This window comes from Ammodytes marinus, assembly GCF_949987685.1.
Source record: "Ammodytes marinus genome assembly, chromosome: 5".
In the NCBI taxonomy this organism is placed as follows: domain Eukaryota; kingdom Metazoa; phylum Chordata; class Actinopteri; order Uranoscopiformes; family Ammodytidae; genus Ammodytes; species Ammodytes marinus.
In genome coordinates this window covers 9,549,119-9,575,247 of record NC_137234.1, presented here as the reverse complement: position 1 = coordinate 9,575,247, position 26,129 = coordinate 9,549,119, and the positions used below count along the sequence as shown (strand labels likewise).

The following is a 26,129-nucleotide window of genomic DNA, read 5'->3' as shown; positions in this document are numbered from 1 at the left end:
GTATACACTAAGCAAACAGAATCGCATTTGTGCACTTTGATGATTTCAGGGATTTAAAAGCTTAGCTGTGGAATTCTCTGTTTTGGTGTTGTCTCATGCTTTGCGTAGACAGTAGATTCTGTGAATTAGCAGGTGAATGACTCGAGACAGATTCAAGAAGGGGAAGTTATTAGGAGTTGTTTTTTGTCAGACTTGAGAACATCCATGTGCTGCCGTGTCAGCCTTTGAGCAGTGCACTGAAATGTCAGATAGAAACGACTCAAATGTATTTTGATTGTCTTTGGTTATGTATAAACAAACCAGTTTTAAACACCCTTAATGTTGATTATGCAAAACAGTGACTTTCTCCAGTTGCACATTACTGGTCTTAATGAGCCTGACCTTTTGGTTTGTACGGACTACAAGTCATTGTTGCCATGGACAACCACATATGCAGCGGAGGGTCACAGAGGGTCAGAGGAGTTCAAGCCTGTTTAACAGCAGAGAGAGCAAAGAGGCCTCTAAAGCAGCAGCAGACACTGGGTACTCCTGATGGATTTTATTCTCTTTGTGAAGATGTTTTAATATACATTTTTGAAATAATAGCCTTCAGTTGTCAGTGTAGCGATGCACAATAAGAAAAATAAATGTTGTTCTTTGTCTCATTAAGAGAAAGCACAGATTTTGGAAAAACACATCTTTACCTGTTTATTAGAACACAGCAATTCTTCTTAGCTCAGCTTGCTTTTGTGTTCTGCAGCATGCATACACAGGGGCGCTTTCCCTTTTTGATACAGTAGTATGCTCCCTGACTGCAATGAGGAGACCAAGAGAATGTGTGTAGTTCCCAGTCCGGTGACGGATACTCATCTCGCTCCGCACAGTTTGGATAAATGTAAATGTATGTGTTTGAAACTGAGATTAGTTTTTCTTTCTTTGTGAAGAAACTAACCAGCAGAAAGGCAACGTGCTTGTCTGAGAGCAATTTGGTTGGTTTTGTTCTTTGTCAGAGGGTCTCGTACCTTTTAACTCCTCCATGGCTTTACGCTGACACACAACTTGTATGCGTTATAGTTTGCCCTGTTTGTGGTGAAGCCTTTGGAGGTCGACGTCATACTTCAAAGCCGACGTTAGCCTCCACGCTCATTTAAGGCTCCCTGTCTCTGACATGTTTGAAAAAGCCTGTATCTACATGGTTTTTCCTGGGCTGTAAACAGAGTCGTGCAGAAAGTCTGTGCTTTTTTTTCAGCTTTAATCTGTTTTGGCTTTTTTCGGGATCGCAAAGCCATCTTCAGCATATGTTTCGAAATGATCACACGGAGAGTTTGGATGTGAAGATGTCTCCCTAAAGAGAACTGAGTGGGAGGTGTGTCATTTATGATACAGCACATTAATAGCCTTCCAATTAGGGCGACCGGCTTTGAGGACCTTACATATTTTCCGTGCAAACCAATCTTAGGATGTGGCTAAAATAAATGTAGTCTCGTGAAATTTATAGTCAGCACTTTACACCCTCAATGACTTTCGAACACATAACTACACAAATCATGAGAAATAATATTTTATGTGACATTTGGTTAAAAAGTTATCCCTACATCTACATCACAAGAAAACCAAGCAAGTGTACTGTATTTGCGTAAGAGTCTGGCAACTATTCACGCCGCTACGATACCTAACAATTAACACAGAAACCCCAGCTCATTACTCAAACTGCCACTCTCCAAACCAATGTGGAATGCCGTTGTCAGTACTGTAGTCAAATAAGTATCTTGTTTTCTCCCTTGTGGCTGTTTTTTGCAAGTTTCCCTGTAGCTTTTTCTCTATTTTATGTTGGATTAAGTTTGCAAGTTTTTTGATTTACCTCTAATCCATCAAAAAGCAATACACTCGATTCAGCACAGCTTTCACGTCACTACAGAACGTGCGTCAATCACCTTTTTGAATTGAATCCTGTTCAGTTTGACCATCGTCCTGGAAGTTCTAACTGATTGTGCATGTTTGTGTGTTGTTGTGCGCGCATGTGTCTGTGTGTCCATTGGTGTGTGTGTGTGTGTCTTTCTCTTACTTTGGCAGGGCCCTGTCCTCGGTGGTGGCTCTTGGTGCCAACATCATCTGCAACAAGATTCCCGGGCTGGCACCTCGCCAGCGGGCCATCTGCCAGAGCCGCCCAGACGCCATCATTGTTGTGGGCGAAGGCGCTCAGATGGGCATCAATGAGTGTCAATACCAGTTCCGGTACGGACGCTGGAACTGTTCGGCGCTCGGAGAAAGGACAGTCTTTGGTCAGGAGCTGCGAGTAGGTCAGTCTGGGTTCTATCTCGTATGGGGAAGGGGCATAGAGTGGACTAGTGTGTCTATGTGTGTATGTGCATTCCTGTACGCGGCCCTTGTGAGAGCCTTTTTGAGCTTCAGCTGTTTGAGGGAGGATCATTGCTGCATAGTGATGTCATTTCTGCAAGTAATCACTTCTTTAATGAGCAATTTTTGTGTGGTGAACTAAGGTTTATGAACATTCTAAAGTTGGTTTTGGATTAAAGCTTTGGTTTAAGGCAAAAAACAATCAACATGCCCAAAATGGTTGGATCCCAAATCTTCCACAAAGCCCCCAAATGTTATGCTGGATTAAAGGTACATGCATATTAAGTGACCTAAAAGATTTTACATTTGATCATTTATATGAAATAAAATAGAAATAAACAAATGACATCTTGTATTTTACAATGTCTTCCATTTGAGTGTTAATACTAATATAATACCCACTGCAACACTCCAACCCCAGAATACAGTAAAGATCCATGGTCTTTTACTTTGAAGCTGCTTAAACGGCAATGTACGGGAATATCAAGGTTCATTTAGTTAAGGTTTTCAATATTGTGCAAGAGAAAAGGTGATAGCTTGAGGGTTTTATATATTATCAGTGATAGATATTCAGTGGGGGTGCAGAGGACATTTGTAGCTGTCTGATTTTCATTTGGTAATGATAATGAAGTTGACAATGATAATACCAGTGGCTTTCCTATTACAGGGAGAACAGAAGTTGTGTAATTCACATTTTGAGCCATTCCATTGTCTAAGCTCTAGAAAATAGTCCAACATGGCTATCAAAAATCTAGTACCAGCCCCCGACCCCCTGAGCCCCATGAAATATGGCTCTTCACAAGCCAAACCCGAGCTGCACACATCACACAGTCAAAACTCAAACCAGCAACACACAGTCTCTTTGACTCTCTATTGTATAACCATATGCGTACGTAGGCATTGCTCAAGAGGGCTTCACTGCTGATTCCAGCCCATCTTTTTTGCACTATTTTCGATTGACAATGTTGTATTTCTCCAGCGTGCTCTGCTTTCTGTTTATGTAGGTTCTGCAATGAGCCTGCTGGTTAGCAGCACGCCGTCCGTCGCTGGCTATGCCAAAGTTATGGAAAAGCTACCGAAAAATACTGTAGCCCTAATGGGGAAAACGTATGTTTGAAAAATGATATCGCAACCGAGGAGACAAGTAATGGTGTTATTGCAGAGAACGCTTGTCGAACCAAAATAGATGGACACATCTGTTGTTAATCGGGCAAAATTGGTTGTGTCCATGCCTGGCTGGTTCATGAGTTTGGGCACATACATGCAGCAAAAGACGTTAGGCAGACAAACATTTACATTTACGATGCTTTTGTTTGGGAGACTTGGCATTCTGCAAACCTCTTTTGCATCGCCTTTGTTTAACAGGGACTTTTATGTATTTCCTTTCATTTAGAAGATGCTTTGTTGCCATTACGTTGCGGTTGGGCTGTGCATTTAATCCAGTGGCTCTGTTAACAATCACTCCTCTTAAGGAGCAGATGAATTAGCTCCAGCTCCCTCTCCAAACACATTTTCTTCTTTGTTGTGAATGTGGCGCTTTCTTTTGTAATGGAGCTCATGTTGTTTTCCTCAACACTCAACATCCCCTTTCCTCCTCATTTTGGTTTGTTCTGTTATGCCCTTTTGAAGGGCGTAGAGATTTAGGAATTATATTAGGCACTTGTTTATCAGAAGCATCTGTGCGTCTACTCCGCATTTTGTAGCACTGACGTTTGTGTTTTTACGCATTATACTGTTTACCTAAAGTACTTTGTAGCATAACAATCTTCATTTAGCCATTCTTATTCACACAGTCCTTGTTCTGTAATGGGAATTTGTAAGCATGGCCATTCATCTCTGTGTATTTGATGTACAAGCAAAGTTACATTATTTATGCCATGCAATCCCAGGGGGCACTTGCACTGTTCGTTGGTTCGTCATCTGAATTTTATTCATGCCTGTTCTCTTCTTATTTGGTTTCCATAGTGGATCTAGAACAAATAAATGCTTTATGCGCCCACGCTGAGCACATGGCTGTTGGTGTCCAGTTTGGTCAGAGAGTACAGGGCCAGCCATGATTGTCCAATAATGACGGGACTTAGTGGCCCTCTCAAGACAGTATTCCAACGGTGACGTATTATTTAAGACCTCGGAAATTTTGCCCAAGAAAACAACCAGTGAACAAGGACTTATTTTACTTGTTAAGTTCAGAGATGAACAATGAATGCACTCACTGACTGGAACAATAGCGCACAGAAAATAAAGTTGTCTGGAATTGAACCGAATTTAGAAATGCTCTCACCACTGGGCATTGCCTCATTCTGAACACCGATGACAAATCTCTTTTGAGCTTCTTTTCCGCTCGCACAGGTATGTTACTGTTGCATGTTAATGTTACCTGATGAGTGAGTTGTCCCACACGCCTAAGGACTTGACAGCATATTTGGAGGCAGACCATTCAGACTCAGACACCCAAATATCTATAATAAAATTACCAAATTCTTGATCAAAGATGCTTCTTTGATATCTTTTTTTTGATAGCCCAAAGGTTAACCCTTTACATTTTGGCCTGCATGACTGTAGAATATTACATTTGTTAGTATGGGGTTAACATGTTATATTATTAATAATAATCATCTATCAGCATGCAAGTGCTCATAACTTTAGTAATACAGACGGACATTTACAGTGGCCAGTGTGGTTAATCATTTTAATACTTGAATTATAATAATAATCTGGTTAAATTGAGGAATTGTTTGAAACCCCTGATGTTGAACAGGCTGTCTAATAATATTGACTTGCCAACCTGTCTCAGCAGAGAAGTGCAACAGAAAAATCTACTGACCAAATACTAAACCTTGCCTTTTTTCCTCCACTAAATTGAATTATCGTTCAACAGTGCTGAGACTGGCTGGCACGTTCCGGTGTTTCTGACTGGCTGGGGATGTGTTCAGGTTTCCCCTTGTCTCTGTGCTCGGCACTTAAAAGAGACCTGTGCTGTGGGTACGAGAGACTGCACTGTATGCTGCATGACTTTCTCACACATTCTCTGCACTATTCAACCAAGCCTAATGTCAGTTGTGCCAACCACAATCACCGTTCTTGCTTACCATATGATGACAGGTGAGGATAAGGCTGCTCGATTATGGCAAAATTTGCAATCACAATTGTCTTAATTAAATACTAAGAAAAATATGAATTTGGATATCATGTTGTAAAAACATGACCTGGCTCAGTGGCTTGACCTGACTTAAAAACATTATCTTGTAAAAGTCGATAGTCTTATTTTCATAATTAAGTCAAAATTGTAATTGTGAAACATGTCAATTAATTGCACAGCCGTAGGTGAAGAGCATTTCCAGTTGACTTGTTACAGTCAATTTGCTGATGTAACACTGATGTGCCCAATTACACATATGTTTGTGTTAGTGTCACAGCTGGGTAGGGACGGACTTTGGCCCCTTGGAGTGTGAACCCTGTGTAAAAGAGAACAATGGTAATGTATTGTTACGGTACATTTTACATGAAATACACTGACTTGGCTGCTCTACATCTTCACTGATGTCTCAAAAGCACACAAAGAACTGGTTCTTGGGAGAAATACGGTTATATCTTTTGCGGATGAGGTATTGCGTAGCTCCATCAATTTATAGGGTTAAATGATCTCATCTAGCTCTAACATACAGAGTGAAGTGCAGTTCCTTAAATGACTATACTGTAATAGCATTTAGAGCCTTCTTGGAGATCTGATTCACAGTTTTACTACTTCATAAGCAATTGATTTTAAACCTTTTCCTCTCATACTATACGAAAATGTATGTATGTTGTCAGGCTTGGGAAACATAATTGTAGAAGTTGAACATCTTTGATTTTCTTTCTTGACTTTAAGCAAGTGATACACTGCTGGAAGTGTGTGATTGGCTATTGCCCACATGTGGGATCAGATGAAGCTGTAGGTGGGGTGGTTGTTGTGTTGGGCTCTGACAGTGCTCGTTCAGTTTAGCAGTGTCCCACTAGGTCATCGTGGGAGACCACAGACACCACAGCTACTGCAGATCCCTACTGCCAGTTAGACACTGTGGAAAAGTGGGCGATTTAGCGTTTTCTCTCAACACCTCAATGTCAAACTGCCATCATCTCGCACACGCCATTGGCAGCCTCGATAGTTTCCAGTGTTTGTTGCTCATGATTGAAGATGTAACCATGTTTTCTGACCATGTCTGCATGTATTATGGAATCCTTTAGCATGGCATATGAAATCATGGAATACACCCCCTTCAACAAAATGTTCCAATCCCTTCTCCGAATCTGCAAATTCCCACATCATCATAATCAAGTACAGGGGAAAAGCTATTCCCGTTCCGCTCCCATTTAAGTTTTTCATTCAAATCCCCCAAATTATGAACACTAAACCTTTCCCCCCGCTCTGTGATCCAGTCTTAGTTTTGGACTGGAGGGAGGAGATGTCGGCATTTTTTCAAGAACTAAAGATCAGCCGACCGCAAGTCTAATGCATTCTCTCTGTGCTGCCTGCTCTTGGAGGCAGTCTTTCTGTTCTGGAGCTGCTCCACGGTATTACATTCGCTTTCCAAGAGAGCGCACATTAATAGTTTGGTTATTGGGCATTACAGAGCCTGAGATATCTTCATTCAGCAGAGGTGATTCAGTTTCAAAGGCTGATCATTCCATATTTATTTCACTCCTCTATTGTCAACAGAAAAGTGTATTCAGTTCAGTTTCGGCTGGCACCTTTCCTGTTGCTTGACACTCTCCTGAACACATGACTTGAGAGTAGATGGACTGATGGAAAAAGGAAAGCATCCCCATTCTTGTTGCAGCTCTATCCCTCAACAGTTTCTCGGGTTTGCAAAGAGCGTTGGCTCAATTATTATGCTCTAACTGACAAATTGGAGAACAACACCATAAACTCCCAGTGAGATTTGAAACTGGCAATTTAAGTGGGTCTCTGTTTCCTCTGCAAAAGCAGATTTAGCAGTCCTCCCCTTGTGCCCTGCTCTGGTGCTGGCATGAGTTGCTACCTCCAGTCTGTAAAAATGTGGTATAAATTATCCCTGTGCTAACAGAAATGGGTGTTATTGAGTGGCTTGTTGCAGTCTATTAAGAAGTAATAATAGGAGTTAGAGACAAATCAATCAGCAAGTCAGTAAGAAAGGAGGGGGCTTCGGGATAAGAATGGCAAACGTGGTCAATCCTCCAATCATACCACTTGGCCTGGTTTCTGGATGAATCATTCAATTGCAAATTTTTCTGTCAAGACTCACCCCACAGCCTTGATTTGTTGATGCCATTTTACTATGCATATTTAAGTGTGTTCACCCATGCGTGAAGTGCATCGAAAGCCCCATGTGGTTTCTGTTACACATCTCACATAATAAGTGGATGTGTATTTAGATCCGGCGTCTGATCTTTGCCCCATGCCTCAACTTTAACACACATACAGAATAATATGAACACGCTTTATTTTCCTGTTGCATATTAGCACTTTTTTTCTTTCTCTAATGATATATTTTGACCTGACTGAAAAAAAAGGCTCATCTTGTGTGCCATTGCGCATTTCTCTGGTAACCACCTGTAATAGAGATGCCCTTCTCTTAAAAGACCTGCTTAGGAACACCTTGCAGCTCTGTTCAAATTGCAATGCACTTGATGTCGGCGATTAGAGCTTGAAAAAGGACACCTTTCAACGGCTACACTCAGCATCAAAGGCCAACACTGGCCCCCTTGTCATAAAATGGCCTGCTCTGGTTACTCTCTGTTTGACTTTCCAGCCAGTTTGTCACCGTCCTGATTCATGCTTTTCATCTGAAAGAGGTTTCTTGTTGTGCCGTCAGTGAAATATTACAAAAGTTCAATCATGCTGCCCCTGGCTCATTGCACAAGAATAGATGCCGCACTTGAGCAGGTGAGCCTTTGCTGTAGAGGGAATATGCTGTGTATTTTTTTTTCTTTTCAGTGCTAAAAAACAGGGCTAGAATGTATCTGTTGTTGGCCAGAATTGCAGGCCAATGCTACATGGACATAAAATACCTTTTCAGAAAGGATGCAAGGAAAAGTCTGTCTTGCTCTGTGACCTACATCATGAATATCTCCCTTTTGCTTTCCCTCATTGACCCCAGGTAGGCACTGAGTGTTCACCCCCAAGCTGTGCTTCATGTCTTCATGTCTGAATATCTAAAAGAAAAAAATATGCAAAGTATGGCAACATTTGGAGGCTTAGGCTGAAAGGAGTTTGGAGACTATAGTGTGTTCATTTCATTATTTTCATATAGTATATAGAATATACACTACTGTATATAGTATCACTTTCCAGCCTGTCCGTCCCTTCCTTCCCCTTGGAAGCTCATAGTGTGGTGAAGGCAGCAGGCCATCCACCTGCCAGGAGTGCAGGGCTGCAGGGGCCAAACCAGCGTCGAGTTAGATAAAGGATGTTTAAGTCAGCAGGTTCATTGAAAACCACTTGTGTGGAAAGTACTCCCGGACAGGCACATACTTGATCGGGAGCTGGAGATGCAGGACTCTTCCCTCTCAGAGGAGGGGAAAGGTCACTATACACTGGAAGAGCTAGACATTACTCAGTGCTGAGGTCAGGTTTTTGTATCCCCAGTTTTAAACAGTGGAGGAGGATAAGTGCAAAGAGGATGTGGTTGATGGACGTTTTTTGGATGTTGGCTTAGTGTTTTACATTGCATACCCTTTAAAACAAACTTCAATTGGTTGAAGATTGAAGGGTGTGGAGTCCTTTTATGTTCGGATGCAGTGTGTCAGGGTCAATAAATGAGCTGTACTGTGATTTATGTCTTGAGCTATTCTGTGATAGTTAGTATCACCCAACGTTCTTAAATCAAAAAGATTAGTCATGGCTTTGGCTCTTATTTAATCATTATGGTGTCCATGCCATTACCCTTTACCATTCTCTCATTGAACACAATTATTTGACATTACAGATCACTTTGACAAAGGTTGTAAAAGATGAATGACCTTATAGCAGTATTCAATGGTCAAAATAAGTGACTCACAACAATTTACTAAATCAAAAATAAAAAGATTGACAATGCGCGATTAATTATGAAGATCACATGTTAAAAAATGCCGTTGATTATTTTGTTCCCCCCAACATATGTAGCATTTCTCCTCTCATATGCTGCTCTACAAGCTCAAGTTCAAGGACAAAAAAAAAATTCTTGGAGATTATAAATGCATTGGCCGAGCTCCTTCCCCTTCTCGGAATCAGTTGATGGTCATTTGTGGTGAAATCGTATCCCAGCAGTATGCAAGTACACCATCGCAGACCAACGTAAGGCTAATAATGAATGGATGAGAAAATCTATTCAGTGACCATGACCATGACCATGTGGTTCCATTCGTGCTTTGTTTCATCATTTTGACAAAACTAAAAGGAAATGCGAGTTGAAATATTAATTTTCGACTGGCGGAACTTTTTCAACAAACTCCTTGTAAATCATTTGGTGTTGCTTTTTAAAAAAACAGACATTTGAGTTGAATATCAACGACAGGATAAACATTCTTTCCTTACAAGCAAACAAGTCTGTCATACATTGTAACTGTAGCCACGCACATTGTCAACCCAATGATTATTCAACATTTAAAAATAAATAATCAATCTATGAACTCAACAGATTTATTTGCTTCTCAGTTTTTAGGGGCTATCACCATTAGGGAGTAAAGCTTCACAGTTACATTCTTTGTATGAAAAAACTGCAACGTTGCCCTGTTTGACATATGAGCTTAGTCAGTTGGCTGTGAGGGTTATTCCCAGGACTACCTGGGCGAAGACAGTCAAGAACTCATTCTTCAAAACTGGGGGTTTTTCAAGAGCACACAATTGGATACTTTGACACTGATGAACCCTCCCTAAATACTATCAGTCATCTCCTTGCCGCCAAGGTTTTTTCCACTGTGGGATTAGTTCCTTGTTGGTTGTGCACCCTTTGGGCAAATTGTGGTTATCGACTTTGATATGTAATCATTCACCCAATTCTGTTCCTGTATAGATCAAAAACATATTAGTCATTATCATAAAAGGACGCCATACCGAGGCTGCTGTCGCTAAAAAAGATAACATATCTCAGATGAATTATAGTGCTGAGCTACCAGTAAAACTGCAGATTCACTCATAGGCAGCCCAGTACTTGATACCTTTGGGATAACAGCGTGGAAATGATGCGTGCATTGTGTTATGGTGGAGCGGTGGTGGATAAAAGGACTATTTTTCAGCCCATCATCATGTGGGTAGCTGTAATCCTCTCTGCCCTCCTCTATACAAGTCCAGAGAAAACAGAGCAGTCGTACATGTGTGTGTGTATGTGTGTGTGTTTGTGTCCCAGGGTGCAAGATCTTTCCCCTAACTTTTTCAGATAGGGGAGTGGAGTTTTGTTGTTTTACAGTGTGTGGGTTGTGGTCATCATGGCTCGGTAAAGGTCATCTCTTACTCCGTTTCCCCTGATGTTTCGACTCATATCCCCTGCCCACAACATGTGTCTGTATCTAGGGTGGGGCCTCTCGTCCTACGCCACCACTATCATCGCCAGGACCCCGTTGCTTGTTCATTCATTCATCAGTGTCTGTCTCAGACTGTGTGGGTGTGTCGGGAGCTGGGGTCCCTCTCCTTTCCCTCACCCCTCTCTCTCTCCTGCCCACCCATCGTCTGTCTGCTGACGTGGCCCGGGGTCGTTCTGGGCCCTGGCCCTCGGGCCTCTGTGTGTGTGTGTGTGTGAGCTGCTGTGTTATCGGTGGGATCTGCGTCTGTCTGTGTCTGCCAGTGCCGCTAGACGCAGGAGGAAACAGGATGCGAGAGGATCAACTATAATCTCACAGTGCGCTTTGTTCCACACAATCCCAGGCCGATCACTGTATTCTCTACACGCAGGGCTGCCACTGGACATTTACATGTGCCAACAATCACACCGCTGCTGGCCCACTTAGGTAAGAGCACAGACAGAGGGAGAGTTAGTGGGTTTTGATGCAAAGAGGCAGTAATAGGAAGGAGAGGATGTTAATAGACCTGGGGCTTTATTTGAGGGTGAGATGAATATCAACGAAAAATGGAAATGTTCGGACCTGAGGTTTCTTTTGTCATGTGAAAGCAAACTTCTCATCAGTTGATGATTATAGTGATGACAGTGATATCTTCACCGATATGATGTGGGATTGATGGATATCTCAGTAAGTGTGTTTCCATTGAAGATGAAACAAAGTTGAATGGGAATTGAAATTGAGGAAAATCCTCAACACTGTCCTCAAGCGAACTTGATTATTACCGTGCACACAGAACAAACAGGCCTACGTTTCCACATCTGAGCAGGTGAGGTCCTGATTCGGCCTCATTATTAGGATGAAAGGATGGGAAGGAGGATTTGTGCCTGTTTTAGCAAGTCTCGGAATTCATTCAAAAAGCTTTACCTCCACCTCGGGGAGTTGAGGGGGAAAAAAAAGGATGCTCTTGTGACATTTTTCTGCCAACCCAATTTTCTATGCCTGGGAGGCAGCTTACATAGAATCTCAGCATTTAATACCAGCAACTTTAAATACCCTCATAATTGTTTTAGCGCCTTACTGCCGAAAGCCCTCCTTATTATAGGTATCAAACGCGGGACCCTACAGTAAGCGGCTGTGCCAAAGCATGTCACTTCCACATCTCCATGATGCGAGTACACCCAGAATGTGGAGCCTAGTTCTGGTAAAACAATATTATTTTATTGTACAGGAACACGGCCGTGCTAATTCCTCAAGCTGCAAACCTCACGGACCACAACTTTGTCTATAATTTGCTGGGAGCATATGTTCATAGCAACGGTACATAAAGCGGAACGGAAAACAGTAGTAGAGAGCGCATTAGTCAGTTCAGTGATTGGTATACAAAGCAAGGGGTTTTCCTCCAACTTTCTTCCCCTTCTATGGGGCCCTGGAGTCACAGTTCCAGCGCCAGCACAGCATTGGTTAGAGCTTGTTTTCAGTATTTTGGGTGTCATAACTTTAATATATATGCACAGTGTGGAAAATGTACTTTTTTATGAAGTGTACATGAACTTATTATTTCAAACTGTTAAAAAGACCTTCCTTTATCAGATTTCTATTTGATTGACTCTCTTGCAGAAGTTTTGGAGATGTTTTTGGTGGTATGTTTGACATTTTGCTGGATAAAGTTTTGTTATTTTTTAAAATGGATATTAGGGGCTGTCTTGGCTTTAGGCCGAGAGAGTATAGGGGGAATAAGTAAACAGCAGGATTATCTTTAAAGTCAGTGAAAGCTCTAGAAAGAGTTATCTTAACTATTCAGTGTATCTTCCTTTTCACCTTAAAATATAGTTGACTGTGATTTTCAACTTCCATGTCCTCTGGATGAAAAAAGAGCTTACTATCCTGTTCATGATATACTGTCAGTCAACAACATCACAAGTGTAAAGGCCTGTGGCCACCAGCAGGTGACACTTTTTCCTTTGTTCACTTTAGTACCATTTGTCTGTGACAGGATGTCCTCCTGCTTAATGGATATGAAGCTCTGAAAATCCAGTGTATGATTGTGTTGTCGAGATGTCATTTCTTATGCAATCCAATCCTCCTCTATCCCTGGGGTGTGAGTGCATGTCCGGGATGAGGGGGCCTTTAAAAAGCTTTCCCCTTCACTGCTTCACCAACAGGCTTGTCTTGTGTAGAGAGGCCATTCAACTGCACTGCTGGGCTCTGCCGGTCTGTGTGTGTTTGTGCATATGTGTGCTTTACTCTTGGCAAGACCCCCACCAATTTTCCAGACCAAACTGCTTCTATCCTGGCCTTTTCATCTGCTAAATTTCTTTTTCTTTCTTCTTACTATATCCGGTCCTCCTCACCTTTGCAGTAGTGAAGTCATATCAGTGCTGTAGGGCTGTTACCGCTCTATGTCTGCATGCTTCACTGCAGATATTCTTATGTGCTAGTGCCAACTTAATTGTCAGAATGAGAGTTAAGCTGTGTAGCAAAATATGCTGAAACAAACACTACACAGCCATTCTGCATAGTAGCCAAGTTATGCGAAAAAGTATTCAGAAAGTAAGGTTTAAAATCTAATTTGGTGCTTTTTGATTCCTACAGTATGTGGTGTCTCACAAACTAGAAAACAGATTCCTTCAAACTTAGACTTCAACCGTTTATCTCATGGTCGGAAAGATACCCAACAAATTTGTTCATTTTTGGGGTTGGTTTTTGAAACAAAGCAGTGGCCTCCAAAAGCCCCTTATCCAAGTCCCTTCAGTATATCGTTTCCCTTTCCTCTGTTGTCAGCAACATAGCCTAAACTTGGCCTGTGAGTGGTGAAGAAAGCAGGGACTGTTGAGGTCAGTGGCAGCGTTACTACTACATCAGCTACAGCATCCACCAACACTGCCTGTGTAGTGTTGTAAATCTCCTGTGCTGTGTCATGTGAAATTTGTCCAGCGGTGTGCCTGCCTCCGGCTCTAAACGCAGATTTCCGTCTTAGCGGCGAGCCACTACATCCAGAGATTTCTTTTTGTGCAGATGGTGAAAAGACACGACGGCTGTTGCAGCAGCAGGGCCTGGTGTCCAAAGTGTGGTCAGTTAATGTGAAGGCCAAGGCATAAACTGAGTCAGTTGCCTTCACTGCAGCTCTGGTTTAATTCCCTAACACATGGATATTGCAGTTAATGTCATGCTTGTTTATGACCTCTTGTACCTGTTCTGAGTGAAGAAAGGCTGATCTTCTTCTTCCCTACTTTCTTGGATAGTGTAGCAGACACTTGCCACTAAACTCCATTAGACATCTGGTTTAATATTCCACCATTCTTTTCTCCTGGATGTTTCCAAGTTCATTGAGGTTTTTCTGGTCACTCCAATTTTCCACTGGCAGCTTGCGAGGCTATCCCAGGGTGGTTCCTCCTGGAGGGCTGTCAGGACTCTAGGGCCAGCCTCTGTAGGGCTTTCTGCTGCTGTTATGGGTGCTTATTCTCCTCCACAGTTCATCAACCACACGGCTGCTCAGCAAAGCAGTCCCTATTCCGGAGGGCAAGGGAGTGAAATGATGTTACACACACAACAGCCAACATAAGACAACAGAGCATTGTTGTTCACATATAAAGAGTTTCCTGGTTGTGGTTAATATATTTGTTTTGCTCGGAAACCAAAGACCCCAAGGTTCTGAGCATTTGGTTCTAAGATTTCTGTGACTTTGGGGTACCCATATGCATTGTCTATTCATCATGCATTTTACTAAGCGGAAAATAGGTTCTACTACAGTTCAAGCACAAGTCTGCAGTTATATGGAGTAACTTTGATTTTTGTTTTTATGTTTCCGATTTAAATTATTGTCCCACATAATATGATTTGATTTGGATTGAATAGGCAAGAGGGATATTGTATGCCCTATACACATGGACATTTATACCCAGCAGCAACATATTTGAAGTGCTAAGAATCTGATTTGCGATGTCTTCTCTGGTTCATTGCACAAGAAAAAAGGGGGGTCTTGAGCGCCTCAGTTCCATGGCTTGTATAATTGGCTTTCATTATGGCCAGGCAGAGTCTTGGCAGTGCCAGACCCACCAGGGGGTGACAACCAGTACAAGCCCCATCATCATCATTTTCCCCATGAGCAGCACAACTCAATGGGCCTAGAAATGGGCATGCATCTATGGCTCAGGGAACCACCCTTTCTCTGGAAACTGCCTTTATCCTGTTTTAAACATTACAGTGACGCTCTGTTTGTGCGTTTATGTGCAAATGTGTTTTTAACAGTGAATGTATGTGAGGGTGAGGGTAGTGTGAGTATGTCGTGTATTTTTATTATGCGGCCAGTCACATTTGCGTGCATATGCATGTGTTCGAATGCACGTACGTAAAAGTTGTGCGCCTGTGTCCGTGCGTGTGTGAGATGGGGGCAGCAGAATGTTACCACAAGCTGGTGGGGCACAGCTTTGCAGCTAACCAAAGGAGCAAGTGGTTGTGAGTCAGTCCCCACCGGGCAAACCTGTGGCTGTGGTATTAGCTCTGCAGCACCAGTGCCAAGATAGGAAATTAACAGTGGCTTTGGGTGAAAACGTCTCTGAGAGTTCAGACGAGAATGCCCCCGAGACCAGAATGCGAGGTGCAAAAAGTCCCTCTGAAGAATGGAGAGGAAATGAAATATAAAAGCAGTTGCAAATGACTGCATATAAGCAGTTCATTTAGAAGTACTTCATGAAAATGACTTTTTAAATGCTGAAAACAGCTCCATTAAATTGGGCAAAGGGAAAATATAAACAGATAAGTACATTTTACTATTCTGCGTTATGCAGAGCAGTCATGCTTAATCTAGACTCCAACTCATGCTAAAAGCCTTTGCTGTATCTGACCGCACTGTCTGGGCCCATTAAATTAGGTAAAATAAGCAAAGATTTTACGTCTAGTAACTTTTAAAATTGTTAAAAGTTTATTTGGTCAGGCAAAATGACACAGACCATACTATATTTTCTTCTCTCATTTTCTGAGGCATGTTTTTTTCCCTTGTAATTTCCACTCTATTGTCGTACTTTGCTGTTGCAGATGTAAACATTTCCTCCATTCGCTCATTTTAGGATAATATTTCGGTTTTTGGTGGACAAAGAGTCTTGGTATGTCTGCAATTTCTGACAGTTTGTTTATTTTAAGTATTGAATGTTTACAAAGCGTATTTCTTCATTTGGTGTTTCACCATATTCAGAGCTGCTGTAGCTCCCTTTTGCACTCAAAAGGTTGTGTATATTTGTTTAAACTCCATTTGTCACATCTGACATGTTACAGTCAATATGCAGTCCAATACATTGCACGTTTGCTGGTTTATTTTCCGCCAATAACACATCGTAATTCCTCAAAAAATATTGCATTTCCAAGATGTAACTAGACGTGACTTACAAATAAATCACTCTTCGGTGAATCTCCACCACAGATTGTTTTAATATAATTTGTCTTCATACCCACATCTTCTGCAGTGTGCAGTGACATAAATTCACAATGTCCAGAACACTGGAGTTGCTGTTTAAATCTGAAGTAATATAGTAAAGTTTGTTGCCAAACTGTACTGACAAGCTTCTCGGCAGTTTTTTTTACAAGTCATTGAAGAAGTGATGAATCATAGAAGCTTTTGGCTCTCTGAAGTGCAGGGGAAAAATGCATTCTACCTAGAGTGATTCAAATAATTGCAACTGAGTACATTACACAACGTACATCAAAAGACTTACAAAACATTCCTTTCTGCTCTGCGGTTAGTCTTGTTTCTGCTGCTCGGCCTCTTGCAGATTACTGCCAGTTGAAGGGAGACCAGGGTTGTAATAGCGCACAGTCTGTTTTAGACCAAGGGAGGCTTTTTATGCCAGACCTCTGTAGCCATTAGGAGAGTAGTAGAGAACTCATGTGTGGACAACATGTGTGCCGTAGTCCTTTGGCTCCCTTCATTGATATTCCCAAAACTGCTTTTTTAAAACTCTATGATAAAAACATGTTACGTTTTCAGTGCTGAAACATTTAGTCGATCAACAGACATTGTTTCAACAATCATTTATCAAGGACAATCACACCCTTTCAAATGTGAGGTTTATATCCATTTAACATCTTTCTCATTTGAATACGTTTCAGGTTTGGTCTGACAAAACAGGACATTTCAACACGTCACTTTGGGTTTTTGGATATAATTTTCCACTATTTCTGCCATTTTATAAATTTGATTATTAAGCAAATAAATCAAAAATTATCAACATTCATTTCATAACACTTATTCATAAGTGTTAATGATCTACTTTTTCAGAACCCCGACACTGCCTTATTTCGCATTGATGACATTTTGCCATTTATCCAGTGGCATAAACTCAAGCTGTCAAACTTTTTTCTCATCTCATCCAGAATAATGTAATCCCTAAATTTGAGGGGTGACATGCTCAGATGAAAGCACAGACACAACATGAATCGGATTAAAAGGTAAAAAATGTCACCTGTTAAGGTTTAGCTGCCATGTACAGCATATTCTGTACAGTCTTGCCCCTCAGATTGTCCCCTCACTTGTCAGCGATCATAGTGAGAAAGGCAGCAAGACCTGCACACCCCAGCTGTTTCCAGTATGGGCAGCAGTACAAGGTGCTCCTGTAAAGGAATTCAGCACTTTGGACAGCACCTAGACCAGCTCTCTCCACACTGGAATTCCAACACTGCACTCTTGCAAGCTGGGCCCGAGCACTTTGCGGTCGGAAACGTGACCACATTTCTACCAAGGTGCAGGAGGGAAGCTGTTTAGGAGCAGTAAAGAAAAAGATGGTAGCTTATCAAGACGATGTAGCAGACTTGAATTTTCCTTGCGGTGTATCATGGTCAACATATCTGCTGCATCTCGGAATGTGACCGGAGTGTCTGTTGTGCAGATGGTGATTGTGGTGATAAGGACTAACTTTATAACAGTAATCTAAAGCATGGCAATATTCCCCCTAAAACAACTTTGGAAGCTGTTAAAAGGTTGCCAAAACCTACTGCCAAAACAAAGGAATTGTAAGTCGATTTGTCATTTTCATTTTAAAGCTATATTATGGTTTAGCTTTAAGAAGAAAGTAATGTCGGTTACATTCAAGCCATCACCGAACGAGTTGACACAAAGTTGGTTAAGCTTATGAGCTCCACCAAACTCTCTCTGTATTTCTCAGTATGACAGCATTTATAATCTGGTGTCTAGCCCGACACTGGCACAGGAGCTCGGAACATTTTCCAAGAAGCGCCCAATAAATATTTCAGTTGATAATTCTACTGCTAAGAAAACACATGGGCGTACAGCAGAAGGTATACAATCCATGCAAGTTCAATCAAGGATTTAAATGCAGATGCGCCGACAGTGTTGTTGTAATTACTCAGAATACCTCATGGGGTCAACAGAAATTCTCCACTATAGCTTAAAATACCGTTTGTTTTTTGGGGTTTTACACACCTGTGTGTGGTTAACAAACTGTGTACTGGGCTCTGTGTTTTTTCTACAGTAAAAGGGAAAGCAACTTGCAATTTGCCGTTATCTCACCTCATCCCAGTATTTTTAAGACCTCTTTTTTTCTCTCTTTCAGGCAGTCGTGAAGCAGCGTTCACCTATGCCATCACAGCGGCAGGTGTGGCCCACGCGATCACCGCAGCGTGCAGCCAGGGAAACCTGAGCCAGTGCGGCTGTGACCGGGAGAAGCAGGGATATTACAATCAGGAAGAGGGCTGGAAGTGGGGGGGCTGCTCGGCTGATATCAAGTACGGGATTGAGTTCTCTCGACGCTTTGTGGACGCCCGCGAGATAAAAAAGACCCCACGCCGCCTGATGAACTTACATAACAATGAGGCAGGGAGAAAGGTAAAGATGTTTTTTTGTTTCATCTCAGCTGCTTGTGTTTTTCCTCTACTGATCCAGAGAGAGCAAGGGCCAACCCCTTTTGAATCAACAGAGGAAATAACATTAAGCAACTCAGTCCATCTCTTTAAAAACTAATGACCTGATATGGATTTATTTAAACATTGAATCTAATTTTGTACTTTTAGCCATCATTCCAGTCGATGATAATAATATCGTTCTCAACAAGTTAACTGCTGAATGTGATGATATTGCTAAAAATGGGGCAAGAAAAGGCCAAACATATTGAATGCTCATCTGTTATTAACATCCATCACAGTCAGCAGAGCAACTTCCGCGTTAAACTTTGTCCCACACATCTTCTGTATATTGCATTATGCAGATAGCCTGGTCCTACCAGACCATCGTACTTCATTTCATTTGTACAGAAGGTCTGGCAGTGCTGTAGTTGGCAAACGTTCACTCACTTGGAGGCGGGTGTCTGTTGAAGGTTAAAACTATTGGATCTACCCAGTGTCACTCTGGATCTGCCAACCAATCGCATAACGTTTGGGGCTTGACGTTATGTTATGCATCGGCTTCCGAGCTTTCCGACTCCCTCTGTGCGCTGATTGGACCGGCAGAAATCTGGCCGGAGAAAACCTAAGAATATACTGCAGACCCAGACAGACTACTGCAGGGAAAATGAAATTTGAGCGGAAGTAGGTAGGCAGGCGGAGCCAGGCTATTATGCAGATAGGGGGTATTAGCAAAACATCAGTGAACCGGATTTTGTTTTCATCTCCAAATATAGTGGTCTAGGTAATCGGACTGAACCGTTTAAGTTTCTTTACGACTTGGGCAGATTTTTGAACTGCTCATATGTCTTACCTCTACTCACTGGAATTACCTTTGTTATTAAAATGTTACAATGAGCGATAAAAAATATGGCCAAAATGAGGGATCTCAGACCCAGCGGACGTATTGTTTAAAACAATCTTCGTCCAAAATCACAAAACATTTTATGGCTCAATACTACATGCAAATGTTTGTGCATGGATGCAGAGATGCGAGTGTTAATGTGTTACTTTGCAGAAGAGCAAACAGTCCTGGATAAAGAGCTCTAAGTCACACAGTAATGTGACAAAGGACTAAGATTGACCAAGTTGCCGGTAGATTAATCACCAAGCTTGCCTTTCAGCAGCTTGTTTTGTTTCAGACAATTATTGACATTTCTTTCCATTCTGAGAGGGCGTCCATTATTTCTGAGAGAGTGTTGGCAAACTCATCACGGACGTGTTTGTCTGCTATTAGTCATCCCAGAACAGTCAAAGAGGAAGGAAAATGTGGGAACGAAAGAGTGTGAGGTAAATAAAAGAAGAGATTATGTTGTGTTGACAAATGGATGTAATTAATAAATTGGGCTTTATTGTGTCCACTGGGGGAAATGAGGTCCACCCAATGGTTGCCAAATGGAGGACTGCCATCACCTCTTTTCCAGTTCCCTTTTAATGGAATTATGAAGTGTAAAGTCAGGAACAGGATATTATTGCAGTTCTCTGCACAATACCAAAACATGTCACTGCCATTTGACTGCGTCTATTCAGGGTGTGAAAGCAGACCGACAATGCCGGTGTTAACACAGCAGACTGATACGGTCTGTGCTGCATGCCAGGGTGCTGGCATGTTGGACTGTCAGGGTTGGAGTTGGCAATGTTGATGTTCTCACTCCGGGGCTTTGATTCCAGGAGGATGTGTAAAATCCGATTTCCTCTTTGCCAAGACATTCGGAAGTGATATCTTTCTAAGATTGGAAGAGTTTATGAAGGATAGTGTCTGAGACTTATCTGGGTATGCACTCAGTTTCTTTGACCCCAGTCACACTTAGTCACTTTAAGTGTCCTTGGTGTATAGCTATCAGATATCCAAAAATATATATCTATAATAGCTATCAGATATGGCGTAAAAATTCATTCAAAAAGCATTCGAGATTGACTGAAATCCATTTGGTCAAAACACCTTGGGCGATAAAATGTTGTGTTATGTTTTGGTTATGGACAGTTCATAGGTCATCATTATTGCTAACTGTTAAGTTTTGTAACAAGACTGCTACAATGCACAAGTTATAGTTTTTTTTTAAACGCTTCTGGTGGAATCCAACCAACCTGTAACATGCTTTACATGTAGCCTGGGAAACCTTTGACAGATTACCATAATATGTGTGATCTTGCCAACAAAGACACATATGTTCAAGCCAAGTTGCTGAATCTGCACAACAAAAGCACAAGTACGTATTTGAGGTGTTTGTTGGTTATTTAATAATAATTTACAATTGTTTTTGTGCAGAATATTAACTTCCCGTTCCTGCTTGGCTTTCTTTATTGTGAATAATATTTAATGTGTAAGTGTATGGACCTTGTTTGTTTTCTTGGTCCACTGCAGCGAAGGTGAGTGAGTACTTTTGTATACAACTAGTCTCAACACCAATGTATTAAAGACAGGTGAGAAGCTAAACATTTTGTGATTCTGATGAGGAAGGAAGTAATGGGACTTGATTTTCCACTGACTGATAAGCAGAATCATCTAAGTAGAAAACTGTAATTATAACGGATCCTATGACTAAACCAAATGTAAAAGAACACTCAGTGAATCACTAGGCCTCTTTCATCGAGTGTCCGGCCTATGTGCTTGACAAGTGATCTTTAGATGGGAATCTGGTCATATTGTTCAAATTAGTAACAGATCAGAGGCTTTGATGGACACAGCTTTAAAGTAAATGTTTCCACACATCTGTCATACTCCTTATGCCAGGCATTCCTTGTGGTTATTGTGCTATACATTTTTGGAAATCCTCACTATGGTTCAACATCTGAGGCAAGATTGACGGCTAACCCCAGCCTTTGATCAAGTCGGTGGAACTCCTGCTTTTTTCAATCAAATGTGCACAATCTCATCGTGAAACATTGAACGGACAAGACAGACAGAGATATTGAAGAACTATTGTTTACACTTTGTAAGTGTCAGATAGAAATGATGACTTGCATTGCTGGCGAGGCGAGGAGCCAGGAAAAAGCTGCTGGAAAAATGCCCTTCCAACCGACTTTATACAATGACAAAATGACACATGCTTCAACCAAGGGGTTCCTAATTCGGTTAAAGGAGTCAATTCAGGACTATTACTGACGTGTTAATATGACCCAGACTCCACCCTCTGTTTCCTCTGTTCCTTTGCCTTTGAGAACAGTTCCACAGAAAATTAAGAGGGCACAGTTTTTATTTTGAGTTTTTTGAGTTTCTTAGTCCCAAGGGGCAAAGGATTGACACTTAAATATTGACGACAGCGCAAATATTTCCCATATGCCCCAGGATTAGGCGAAGAGAAAACCCTCTGCCCTGTGTACCATATGTTGGAGATAACCTCAAAGAGAAATACAATCTAAGTCAGAGTGAAGCACTGAGTAAGGGCATAACCTTAAAAAGATCTACATTATTGCATTTAAAATTGACTTGACTCAAAGCATCTGAATCTTTAACTGTGAGACACTTTCAAGCATTTGGCAACAGTGCTTTCTTTTTATCTAAATTCCTATCTAATTTATCACAATATTTTTTAAGCAGTCAAATAAACCTCAAGTCGCTTGCTAGCCCAACTGCAATCAATTAATTGGGTCTGTCTTTGTCTTGTACTGCATGTGCAACACATTTAAGGACACAATAATCTTGATTCAAACTATCCAAGATGATTGATGGCTGCATGGGGATCCAAGTTTTTTTTTCTTTTTTTTTTTATCTGTTTAGGGAAGGTAGACAAAATTACAGGATAGAATATTACCAGTAAGTGCAATTTCCCCTACCTTAGGACATGCAACTGCATGTCACTGATGACCGAAAAAATGCAAATATGCCTGTCTTGGCAGAGATCTGTCACCCATACACTCAAACTAAATTGGCAATTTCTGGATGCTTAAATTTAAGTACGAAGAACGTTTGGCATAAATTCACTGAATTTATAGCTTAAACCACCAATACAATCACCACTTACTAGAAGCATGGAAGCAGGTTATGATGCCCCAATGCCATCTCAGTTTTTACACAAAAACCTAAATACATATCTTGACATTTGGTTGACCAAACATACAGCTCCGGAAAAAATTAAGAGACCAGTCTGGATTTTTCTCAAATCTTCATCTCTACATTACTAATTGAAAATGTTCTCAATGACAACAAATGTATTGGAATTTGGTAGAAATGTTGTCAGTAGTTTATATTATAACACCAAAATGTTCATTGTACTCAAACATATGCCAAATAGTAAAACGAGAGACACTGAACATTTGGAGTGGTCTCTTAATTTTTTCCAGAGCTGTATATTGCATTTGTTTCAACTAAAAGCTGGTGGTCAGTGATTCTGGAGAATCCTTGTTGTCAAATCACTTTGTCAAAATCAGTGACAGACTCTCCTCACTATCCGCTATTTTGCGTGCGCTTAAACATTGTTAATAAACAGCATAGGCTCTGTAAACTGGTATGTAAGCAAAGGTTATGTAAACAAGGGGGCCCATAGTTCTTCAGAATCGCTGAGTCCACCTTTGTATGGTGACACAACACAACACCAGCATTCCACCAGCATCTGGGTAAAACCTTGTTGTCGATTAATAAACTCAATGTTTAGTCTCCAATTGACTCAAATAATTTATCTGTCAGTTTCTATGCAAATAAACAACAGCCAGTCTTCAACTTTTCCTATGCCAGTACTAGGTGATATAGAGTGATGCAAACACGTTGTACCATCCAGGAAAATGTCAGCGGCTTGGTGCATGGTGAGAGTAGAGTGGCTGCGTGTTATGAACTAGCTGGCCTCAAGAGCAGAACACATACTGTACATGGGAGATGGGATGAAGTTTATTAAGATTAATTGTAGGTTTGCAGAGATGAGATGGAATGGAGCTGCACGCCGACTGGCAAGGGCAGAGGAGAGAGCAGTCTAGAGAAGTTTGGCAGGCAGGTATGAGATAATCCAGAGACACAAAGGAAAGGCAGAAACAACACAAGGAATAAACGTGTGGAATAACGCAAAGCAGGAAGGCCTGAAGCGTGTGACTACAACAGTAGCTGAGAGAACAATTTGCAGAGGAGTGGGAGAAGAGCTGGGTTGATATCCTGCAGCAGTGATGAGTTGATTGATGGCAGGTGTGTTGTTCGAGCAGGAGCCAGGAGAGAGAGGGCGGTAACGCCACACTGCAGTGGGTTCCATTAAAAACTTCACAGAGGGACACGGTCAAAAGGGAGATACAGGCAAACAGTGAAAAGAACTGGGGCAATGCTGTGGCCACTTTTCTGTGCAACTTAGACCATGTACACATGTGCACAGGTATTTTAGTTACATAATCCTGTTCTATGCGGGTTGGCCTTTTGTCCACATAGGTAATCAGACGTTCATGTTGTATAGCTGTTTTCACGTCGATCAATAAAAAGCCATTATTTCTCTTACCTTTAGTTGCATATATACATATTGCTGTTGTGTTTTGTTTTAGACTATCTTGAGCAACAAAGAAATGGTTTATTCAGGTTAGCTCTTGAATTAATTTTATTTGCATTTTCTAAACATTTTCCATGCAAAATTAAATGATCCTCCATTGTATTGGGGTGTCCAAACCTGAAGAGACAAAACGTTTAGGGATTGTGGTTTTGGCATAAAATGTCCTTACTTTAACCGTTTTGTTTTTTACTCACCAGGTACTAGAGGAAAGAATGAAGCTAGAATGCAAGTGCCATGGCGTTTCGGGCTCCTGCACCACCAAGACTTGTTGGACTACACTTCCCAAATTCCGTGAGATTGGCTACGTACTCAAGGACAAGTACAATGAAGCAGTGCACGTGGAGGTAGTCCGGGCAAGCCGACTGCGCCAGCCGACACACCTCAAGGTGAAGCAGACTCAGGGCTACCGCAAGCCCATGGAGACAGACCTTGTGTACATCGAGAGGTCGCCCAACTACTGCGAGGAGGACACATCCACGGGGAGTGTGGGCACCCAGGGACGCCTGTGCAACCGCACTTCACCACACACAGATGGCTGCGACCTAATGTGCTGCGGGCGGGGCTACAATACACACCAGTACACCAAAGTGTGGCAGTGCAATTGTAAGTTCCAATGGTGCTGCTTTGTCAAGTGCAACACGTGCAGTGAGAGGACGGAGGTGTTTACCTGCAAATAAAGACACAAGGAACTCAGTGCCAGGAAGTAAGGCGCCAAGGACTAGCTGAATGAGGAAGACTTAAGCAAGCGAGAAAAGAGTGGGTCTGGGACCAGTGAAAGATTTTGAAATAAAATAATGGAATTTACACTATCAGTTCTTCATGGCAACGTTTTGCACAGCAGAATCTATCTAATTTCTTTTCAGAATGCTAAATGTCAGTAGATAATACCCCAGAACTTTACTGTCACATAGAGATTGTGCTCATGTACTGATGAATCCATAGTGAAGTTGGGACTACAGGTAACGAACGAGGCCCTCGTGGGAACTGTGCTTTGCACTCTGGGATTTGTAATTGTTAAATTCACTAGAGACTCATGCATGGAGAGGCAACACAGTAACCTGGGAGTTGATGAAAAATGACTGCAGCTGAAGAGGTTGTGACTGGGAGAGATTTGTCAAGTCTTTGATTGAAAACTTTCAATTGTTGTGTCGCATTTTCACTAAATGGGAGCAAAAGTAAATCTTGACATGAATGACCCCCCCAAATTGGCTGGGGCTTATGTTGGAGTATTGTAGAAATGAAGAACATTTTGTAAGTATGGTGCGTTGGGGTGCGCCAAAAATGTGAGTGGAGAACTCTGTTAAACCCTCTGCTGCCAACTGGAATATGGTGGAGTATGTTAGTTTTCCAGTCACACTGGAACTGTCTGTTCTGAACACTGAAAATAAATTGTTTATTTATGTTATAGTATCTTAAAACGAAGCACTAACGGGTAGAGATGTCTTTTTTTGTACTAAGTGTAAAGAAAAATACTTTTTAGAAACTCTGACTGAAGATTTTTGTCTATTCGAAAACAAACCCGAATTCATGAAACACCTATTTCTTTTTCCTAAAAAGAAAAAAAAAGCGTTTCCTTGCTACTGGTGTTTTGTCAAAAAACATCAATACTGTGTTTTACATACAAACAAGTTGGTTCTATTTTACTGTAGCATAGTGTGTCCGCGGTACTTTCTAAGTAAGCAGTTAATAGACAGTAGCAAGAAAAATAATTAAACTGCAGACATCCTTCCTCAAGTCATTAAGCATGAATCTGATATTGCTGGATGTGTTGTAGAGTGCTGCACTGATATTTTCTATTCAGAAACAACTCATAATACCTAAATAAACTCCCATTTGACTCAGTTTGGCAGTTTGTTGCTAAATTTCAGTTGGAGTTGAACCTGCAGCCTGCCTTTGGTATTAAGACAGAACATTATTATTTATTTCAAGATATTTGCAAATCTGTAG

At 41.5% G+C, this 26,129-nt stretch overlaps 1 protein-coding gene across 2 annotated transcripts in view; it reads left to right on the top strand.

Annotated features, from left to right (window-relative positions):
* wnt7bb (wingless-type MMTV integration site family, member 7Bb) overlaps positions 1-25,898 on the top strand; it is a 31,518-nt gene extending 5,620 nt beyond the window's left edge. For both annotated transcript variants that reach the window (XM_080027523.1, XM_080027522.1), the window contains exons 2-4: positions 2,053-2,279; positions 18,396-18,667; positions 24,380-25,898. In XM_080027523.1, coding sequence (XP_079883649.1) covers positions 2,053-2,279; positions 18,396-18,667; positions 24,380-24,859 — 979 coding nt within the window. In that variant the 3' untranslated portion in view covers positions 24,860-25,898. The remainder of the gene's footprint in view (positions 1-2,052; positions 2,280-18,395; positions 18,668-24,379) is intronic.
* Positions 25,899-26,129: the final 231 nt, after the last annotated feature.